The sequence below is a fragment of the Eublepharis macularius genome, chromosome 3 (assembly GCF_028583425.1).
Source record: "Eublepharis macularius isolate TG4126 chromosome 3, MPM_Emac_v1.0, whole genome shotgun sequence".
Lineage (NCBI taxonomy): Eukaryota > Metazoa > Chordata > Lepidosauria > Squamata > Eublepharidae > Eublepharis > Eublepharis macularius.
The window spans coordinates 66,674,324-66,683,369 of NC_072792.1; the positions used below are offsets into that span (position 1 = coordinate 66,674,324).

The 9,046-nt window shown below is 42.2% G+C and overlaps 1 protein-coding gene across 1 annotated transcript in view; it reads left to right on the top strand.

Annotated features, from left to right (window-relative positions):
* PRPS2 (phosphoribosyl pyrophosphate synthetase 2) overlaps window positions 1-8,433 on the top strand; it is a 32,627-nt gene extending 24,194 nt beyond the window's left edge. The window contains exons 5-7 of the mRNA XM_054973302.1: window positions 1,751-1,924; window positions 4,265-4,424; window positions 6,281-8,433. Coding sequence (XP_054829277.1) covers window positions 1,751-1,924; window positions 4,265-4,424; window positions 6,281-6,373 — 427 coding nt within the window. The 3' untranslated portion in view covers window positions 6,374-8,433. The remainder of the gene's footprint in view (window positions 1-1,750; window positions 1,925-4,264; window positions 4,425-6,280) is intronic.
* Window positions 8,434-9,046: the final 613 nt, after the last annotated feature.

Here is a 9,046-nt window from a genome sequence, read left to right on the forward strand (position 1 = left end):
CCTCCAAAGTTCCCCCAACATGCAGATTTAAGGATCCACACTGGGGGCACTTCAGAATTAGATATATGATGGCATTTGCTTTTGGGGTGTATTTTGGTGTGAGCAATTTTCTTCATGTGCATAATAAATAAATGTCATGTGCTGGGCAAAAAAGCAGTGATGATGGATTGGGTAGTGCTTTATCTACCTGAAGATAACCATTAAACAGTAATGACTAATAGGTAACTAAGCATGTTGCTTATCTAGAATATAAGGAAATTCTACAAGGTCTATCAAGTTCAAGAAATACTTTCACAAAACCAGAATTTCTACTCAAAATTGATAAAGTGCAGTGAACTTTTAAGAAATGTAACAAAATAAAATATTATCATCTTATTAAAAATATTTATACACCTACCTTTCTCCAAGGGATCCCAGAACCCAAGGTGGATAACAGCAATGTAAAAAAAATCTATAAACAGTATAGTAAAATAAAACATTAAAAATGGAGGTGAAGAGAACAAGATAAACTCCTTTGAGTCCCCCTTGGGGAGCAAGGCGGGTTATAAATTAAGTCAATTAAAAACAAAAGCTAAAAAAATCCTCTTCCCCCATTCAGACTACCTTTATTCTATATAGTAGGTCCCCAACATCTTTGAGCCTGTGGGCACAGTTGGAATTCTGGCGGAGGGTGGTGGGGGTAACTTCAAAATGGATGCCATGGTGGAGAAACCAACCACTAAATGGCTGCTGTAGGCAGTGGAGAAAACCACAAAATGTCAAGAGAGTGAGGTTATATAGAACACTGATAGTAGCTCTTTAGCATTTCTGACAGAAGCTCTGTTTAATGGGATGCCTTTTAAAATGAATACGTCATTTAAAATATTTCCTTGCATAGGCACAAAATAAGTATCCCTATTGAGCTAGCTAAGAAACCCTCATTGGGCATTATCTGTCTTCATTTTGCAGACATGTAACATATTCACGCCAAAGGAAAAGGCTCCTCCTGGCTTCCTCTCTGCGTTAGATGAGCCCTTCTCTCAGTCCAGCAATGTTCAATCTCTACAATTTCTTGTAATGAAATGTTTAGGACCTTTGGAAACTTAACTGGAAATAGACCAAAAATACTCATTCACCTGTGTACCATGCACATTGAAAAGAAGCGATTCTATTTGGTGTGGAAAAGGAGAGCGTTTAGCATCAATAGCTGCTGGAAAGCTAAAGCTAGGGCCTTAGCCCCGATTGCTGAAAAGTCCACGTTTTGAATGTTTTTTAGATCTTGTTCTCACCTCATTCTGTGTATAAGGTTATGGCAAATTGATGATATTAATGCTCTCAAGTACAGCTAGCATTTAAACTGCAACAAACTAATAGCCAAGATCGTATTTTAATTTTTTATGGGGAGAGGGATTGACTTGCAGATGCTATGGCTACATTTGCTCTGTGAAGAGCTGGATCCAGCCTAAATTTTCCAATAGCACAACAGAATTTCCCTGCTTTCCCCCCTTCCCACTGCAGCCCACTAATCTCCATCAAATGCCCAACAAAGCATTGGGAGGTATCTACAGTGGAAAGGGAGAATCAGTGGAAACTGCAAATTTAATCTGGATCCAACCCAAAATGTTTGCTATCGGTAGGCGTTTCTCATTACTTACATAGTAGTAGCTGGCCATGAAACTGCTATTATTAGCTCTATTAAAATTTGACTTTATGTGTAATTTTTTCTTTCTGAGAGATGTTCACCATCTGTGTCTATATCCACACAATATAGGGTCACTTCAATTGCTGACAGACTTAATGTTGAATTTGCCCTGATTCACAAAGAGAGAAAGAAAGCCAATGAGGTGGATCGAATGGTCTTGGTTGGTGATGTGACCGATCGCGTAGCAATTCTTGTGGATGATATGGCAGACACTTGTGGCACAGTATGTTTTGCAGCAGACAAGTGAGTAAATCCTAAGGAATTTAGATAGAAATCTTGAGCTGGGTAATACACAAGATAGGATGAATTGGCTAACAGAACAGGTTTCTCACAAAACTTCTGTTGTGGCTGTTTTTGCATTTGCGGAGTTTCAGTTTATATGGTGAGGTTTTAGAATATACTCAGAAGTGCATTATTTTAGTTCTGCCTTGTCAGAATAACTGTAGAAACTTTGATAAAAGAACTTACCCATATTATATACTTGCTCTGCTGTCAAATCACCACTGCACAAATCACTATCAAATCACCATGGTGTCAGGGCTTGCCGCGGCTGCCGCTGGGCGTGGCACTGGGCAGTCTGCTCCTGACATCACAGGGGGGCCAGGGACTCTGCAGGACCCTGCTCTGTGGAAGGAGGGGCGGTATACTTCACCCAGACTCCCTCTCAGTCCACTCGCTGGCCTGCTCAACCTGGCCTGCTTACCCTCTGTGTCCTCCATCTCCTCCTTCCAGAACTCTCCTCCAAGCCTCCACCCTTGCATCCTACTGCTCTCATTCCACATCATCACTCCTCACTCACACCCACCACCTCAGAGCTCTTCCCAGCCACCCTTTATAGGGCTTCCTATCTCCACCCCGCCCTCCTTCCAGGCTTGTTCCCTCTCCTGACCGGGCCCAGCTGTGCGTTCCCCCAGGTGTTTCCCTCCAACCACTAATCCCTTCTGGGCTCCTTTGCCTAGCTGGCAGGGTGGGGTTGAGTGTGAGCCATCCCCAGCTGAGGGCTCCTTGGCCTTGCTCACGAGGGGCTGCCCCAGCCAGCCTCTGAGCTACTGAGCTTGCCTGGCCTTGCTCACGAGGAGCTGCTTTAGCCAGCTTCCGTGCTGCCTGCTTGGCCATGCTGGGCGGGGCTACCCATCTCCTCCCGCAGAATGCCTGTGGCAGCCCCCCCTGTAGAGGCTTGGCTTCTAGCAACTCCTGAGCCAGGCTGCTGTCTTCTAGCCCTGGCATGGCCATGGGCTGTCTCAAGCTGCTGCAGCAGAGGTAGCTGGCTGGGCTGCCGGGATCAGCCACAGCTGCACCCTGTTGGCTGGCTACTGGGCTTCTCTGGGTGAGCTGATTAGGGAAGGTGGGCCCAGCTGCGGCCCCTTGGCTGGCTGCCCAGCTCTTCCCACAGAGTGCCCTCAGCTGCTCTACCCGGAGGGGCTGGCTTCTGAGTACCTCCTGAGTCAGGTTGCCATCTTCAAGCTGGGGTGGATGCTGGGGCATGGCTCTGAGTTGCTGTGGCTGCTTCTCCCCCTTTGCAGGTAAGGGCCCTGCTTGGGCTGCTGCTGGGTCCCAATTCTTCCTGCCTCTGCCCTCTCCCTTTGGTGTAGGCAGGTTCTGGCCCTGGCTGCTGGCTGAGGTGGCAGGACTGCTGTCTCCTGGCTGCCTCCCCCTGCTTCCTCTTGTTGAGGCCGGGGGCTGTGCCTCAGACCCCGGACACATGGTACATTATCAGCAGTACCCAGGAAATTTGCAGTGTCCTGTATGGAAACTGTGTCTGTGTGTGTAAAGTGCCATCAAGTTGTACTTGATTTCTGGTGACTCCTATAAGAGAGCCTGATCTTGTCAGATCTTAGAAGCTAAGCCAAGCTAAGCAAGCGTCGGCCTTGGTTAGTAATTGGATGGGAGACCAACAAAGACCGGTAGCAGAGGCAGGCAATGGCAAACCATTTCTGTTAGTCTCTTTCCATGAAAACCCCACCAGGGCCAGATTTCATTTTGAAGGCAAGAGGCCATCAGACATGGTTTCCCATTGTCTGCCTCTGTGCAATAGCCCTCGTCTTCTTTTGTGATCTCCCATCCAAGTACTAACCAGGGCTGACCCTACTTAACTTCAGAGATCTGATGAGATCAGGCTAGCCAAAACTAATTCCATTTTATAATGCCTCTGTTCAAGGCATTATTTGATTTTGATGCTCTGAAATTTTTATCAATATGTGGTCTCTACTGACATGGGGAAATAAACTAGGATATAAAAGAGGAGGCCAAAGATACCTTTTGGGCTTTGGGTATATGAGCAATCTTCATTTCCCTTCTTTCATGCTTACTTGAGTGCATATGGCATAAAACAGGCAATTATGAAGCTTTATGTAAGGTTGATTTCATGTCCCAGAAAGACACAGATAACAAGAATGTTTCATCTGTCTGGCTGGTATTCCAACCCAGCCAGAAGACTCTTGAAACAGCACTTTTTATTACCTTGAAAAAGGTTTTCTTTGTACTGATAGAAACATGAGGTAATTAGATTTTCTGGTTCCTGAAACTTGTCTGGAATTATGAGTTGATGTTTGTTGAGTGTTTTTCCTGCCCTGTGTTTTATAGACTGGTATCTGCAGGAGCAACTAAAGTTTATGCCATTCTTACTCATGGAATTTTCTCTGGCCCCGCTATTTCTCGGATCAATAATGCTGCATTTGAAGCGGTGGTGGTAACAAACACAATCCCACAGGAAGAAAAGATGAAACATTGTCCCAAGATTCAGGTAATATACTCGGTTTATTTTGTGCAGCTCATCCAGAGAAACTGTACCTTGGAATATCAGTTTAATTTGGGTTTCACGTGTATGAAACTGAAGAAGTAAAGTCTGGAGAGACTCCACTGTCAAAGTCCATTTATCTCTTGCATTTGAGAAAGTTGATGTACCAGATTAGGCTTGGATCTAGTGAAGTGTTGCCATGGGGCCATAGGGCATGACCGCTCCTCCCTCCTCCTGCTGTAGCATAAAGTGCCCCCCCCCCGCATAATGCTGCTTCCGGGGTGTCACCTGTTCTCTGCTCCATTGCCTCCAGGACTTACGGTGCAACCCATAGGGTTGGGCCAAAGGCACTTTCCCCATAGTTTACTGCTCAGGCTGGAGTACTGAACAGAGGCAACTATCCAATCAGCCTCATCCATCATCCAGTGGTCTTTAGGGCTTGTTATTTGTTAATCTGCCTTACTGGCTTTTATTTCTAATTATTGGTTTTATTTGCTGTTTCTATTTTATGATTATTTTAATTGTCTGAAGCCACATTGAGGGCCTTGTGCTAGGAGACTGGGAAACTGTTCCTGAGTCATTACTAACAAAGGAAAGCTGGGTCATAAAAGGGCCTCTCTTTCACAAAAAATCTTATGGACTTTTTCCGCATGTTAAGACTGCTGTGGCTGCCTCAACCTAAAGATTTGTTTGTAAAAGAATTTGCCTATTTATATTTATTTATTAAATATTTGTACCTTTCCTTTGTGGCTCAAGGTAGCTTAAAAATTCAAATTTAAAACATACAAACTACAATAAAACCCCAGATAACCCACACACACATCAGTGCCTGCAGCCTATATTCCAAGGCCCTAGCAAATAAAATGTCCTTGCAGTAGCTTCTAAAAACGGACAGAGATTGTGCCTCCCTCCTCCTTGGGGAGCTTTTTCCACCGAGTGGGAACTGTGCTGGAGATAGCATGGGCTCCTACCAATGCTAGTTGGGCTACCATAAAGAGGGATTCAGCCACTAGGTGGCAACCTGAGGATTGTAGTTGGCACGTGGGGAGAGAGAGTCCTTTAGATATGTGGGTCCTAGGCCATGAAGAGCTTTAACAATCGTAACCAGCACCTTAAATAGAATTCTGAAACAAATGAGGTGAGTTCTTGTTGGCTAACCCCTGACAGTAATTGAACTGTCGTGTTCTGAACTGGTTGCAGTTTCCAGGCCATCTTCAAGGCCAGTCCAGGGTAGAATGCATTACAGTAACCCAACCATGAGGTTACAAAAGCATGGATCAATCTGGCCAAATTGGCTGAGAGTGAGAAAGTTGAGAACAGGCAAGCCAAAGACATCTGATAGAAGACACTTTCGGCCACCACAACAACCTGCTTTTGAAACAGCAAGGCTGGACTTATAAGCACTTAAACGTATTGCTCAGGGCACACACCAAATTATGTTGCAAAGTATACCTGCTGTTTACACTTTTTATTTCCTTTTTCAGAAAAGAACATTGCAAATATGTTGAGAATATAAATAAGGGTAACCTGCTGTCTAGTCATTGGCTTATATTTGATAGGATGCATAAACAGTTGGAATGTAAACCACTGCATCAAACCACTGGCTCACGAATGGTTCAGTAGAAATAGCAAGGCTTATGTAAACAGCATTCAATGAGGTTTGAAATGGTTTCTTGTTGCCCTCTAGTGGTGAGACGTGGATCAACGCATTGGCACATTTGTTCTGCCTCTGATAAAGGTTTAGACTGACAGCTTCCACTCGTAATGTTTGCTTTCTTCTCAGACGAGTTGAAGCGCTCTAGAGCTTTTGAGTGAGACAGAGTAGTATGCTTGAGTCATGTTTACTTTTTCTTTCCTTCTAGGTTATTGATATTTCCATGATTCTGGCAGAGGCTATTCGAAGAACACACAATGGTGAATCTGTGTCCTACCTCTTCAGCCACGTCCCGCTATAACTGCAAATGGACTTCAGGAAGCTGTGTTTGTCAGCGTTATATTAAAAAAAATGCAGCTCATCATTAAGATCATGAATGTCTATAAAAGCTTCATACATTCCCTCTTACATGGACAGTATGCAATATCAGTATCTAAAACAGACTGCCTTTTTGGGGTAGAACTTTTTATAAATTCTCCCGGGGCTTTAAATATGGAATTGTAACATTTGATTACTGAGATGGGCAAGTATCACATGACAAAGGCCAAAGATCTCAGGAGTTTGTATGTAATAGAAATTTGTTGCTGATAGTTATCAAACCTGATAGTTATCAGAACTTTATCTTCAAACAGAGATTTAAAAGTTTGGGTCAAGGGTCTGTATTTTTTTTCCTTCTGAAGACATCAGTGTCCTGCCTTAAGCCAGCGATGCATTACTTTTCGGCAGTTTAATCTTACATGTCTCTTTAAAATGTTCAAACAACAATGATGAATTACTTATCAATAAGAAAACAATCTTCTGAAATCTCTATTCTAATAGCTGGCTTGAAACCACAGTCCATTTGATTTATGAGTTGGAGTTTTTAATTGTAAATCTTGGTGTCCAAAGATGGCTTTCTGTATTTTGCTTAGTGAATGGATTTTTAAAATTTTTAGGATTAAAGCATATGGAGTCATTTTAAAAAGCAAAAAAAAAAAGCTGTTGACATGAGTAATACTTAGTATTTAAAAGCCAAACCCATTGGCAGTTTATCCTTACAATATCTGCAAGTCCCAGTATTGTTCTTGCCAACCTGAGATGATACTTTGGCTCACTTTTCTTCTTTACATTGGCGAGTCTCAGAGCCTCTTCCTACATTGTTTTCATGGCACAAGAGCCACTATGCTATTCTTTCCCACACCACAGAGCCCCGGGCTATATTGAAAGAGCACTGGAAATTGGTGGGCAATTGGCATGGAGAGGAGCTGCAGTTTGAACCACCCCTATGGCCTGGGGCTTCTAGCCTTACTTAAGTTGTATAGGGAGTCATGTTGCAGCAACTCTCATGCTGTGGAGGTAACATAGGAGGCCCAAGTTTTTAATCTGTTACTACTTTATCAGTGTTTGAGAAATGCTATAAAAGGGAGCAATCTTCGACCACTGTAACTATCTGCACTTGATTTTTTATTGGGGCTTATTACGGAAGTGTGAGCCATAGTACTTTTAAAATTAGATTCTTTCTCTTCTAGTCATATGCTGGAGATTCTTATTATCCCTAAAGAAAAAAGAAACAATGAAAATAATCATCTGTACTGATATTTTCTTTGTATTAAAAATGCTTCCCACAAGACTCCGTATACTGCAGCTGTGGGGGAACTGAAACAATGCTATAAATACTCTGGTGTAAAATGGAGTAGTCAGTTGTTTGAAACAGGTTGCTAAACTTGCATTAAGGCAGTTGTCAAACTTGGTATTCTTAACAGAGCAAAATCCATGAAAGTGAAGGCAGTGGCCAAAAATTCTTCTTAGAGGATGTGCATTGTGTCATTGGATAGATGCTTCCTTCTCAACATAATTGTTTCCTTTCTTCTACTGCAAAAAAGAAATATTGTTGGAAATATGAATAGAATGTTAAAATAGCTTTCACTTGCTAGCCAATTGTGTTGACAAATATGAGGACAGAGAGAAATAGTAATGAAAAATGCATCAAGTTAATAAACGAAAGAATAGATTTTTGACTAGGCCTAAGATTACTTTAAAAAAAAAAATGACCTGTATTCTACCACTCTACTCAAGAAGATTGGAAGTGTCCTTCCAACATAAGGAGCCTAACCTAAGTGGCTCAAGAGCTGCTTCCATCAGAGGAAGGCTCCCTAAGTATTTCACTTAACCTCCATAAAGTGATTATATTCTGTAATGCTTCAGTTGTTTTTGCACCATCTTTTTTTAAAAGCCACAATCTTACCAAACCTATACCAACCCAAAACACTTTGTTTGCAATAAGTTCTAGATCAGGTCTCCATTTCAAATGACATCTGGAAAAGTTCGTTGACTGTTGTATTACATTTTTTCCCCTCAATAAATCTGAAAATGTTATCCTTACAGGCTGGTAGTGGTGTTCAGCACTCTTACACAGGAGCATAACACAATTTGATACCAAGTTTGCATGTGTATTAACCTAAACGTGATGTGTATGAATATTTATAGTGTAGCTTGTGTGGGTTATAGGAGCCCCTTCTTACATGTTTAAAATTCAGAGATTTAGGAAACAAGGCAGTGAGTACTCCTAACATCCCACGCCTAGATGTTGTCTTTGTACATCTTATATGCCACTATAAAATTCTCTCCCAAGTGGACTTTAAGCCACACCAGTCTTCATTCTCTATGTACATTGACAAGTATTAAAACAGTCTGTGACATTTTTAGCATCTGATTTTACCTGTAATCAAAATGGGTGTGCTGAGAAACTTTCGTGAGCTTCCTGGAGCTTTGTGGGGGAGGAATGTTTTCTGTTAGTTGAATTTGGATATTTTATTTATCCCTCTTTTTAAAAATTTTAAGATACTCCTGTCACAGAACAGGTGAATATAACTGAGATGTTTTGTATGTGGTACAGCAAACTGCTTTTCCGTGAATGTGCACGTCATGCATTAGGCGAATGTGTCCCAAACATCAGCAAATACATGTGTTTTGCACTAGATATTATGCACATAAG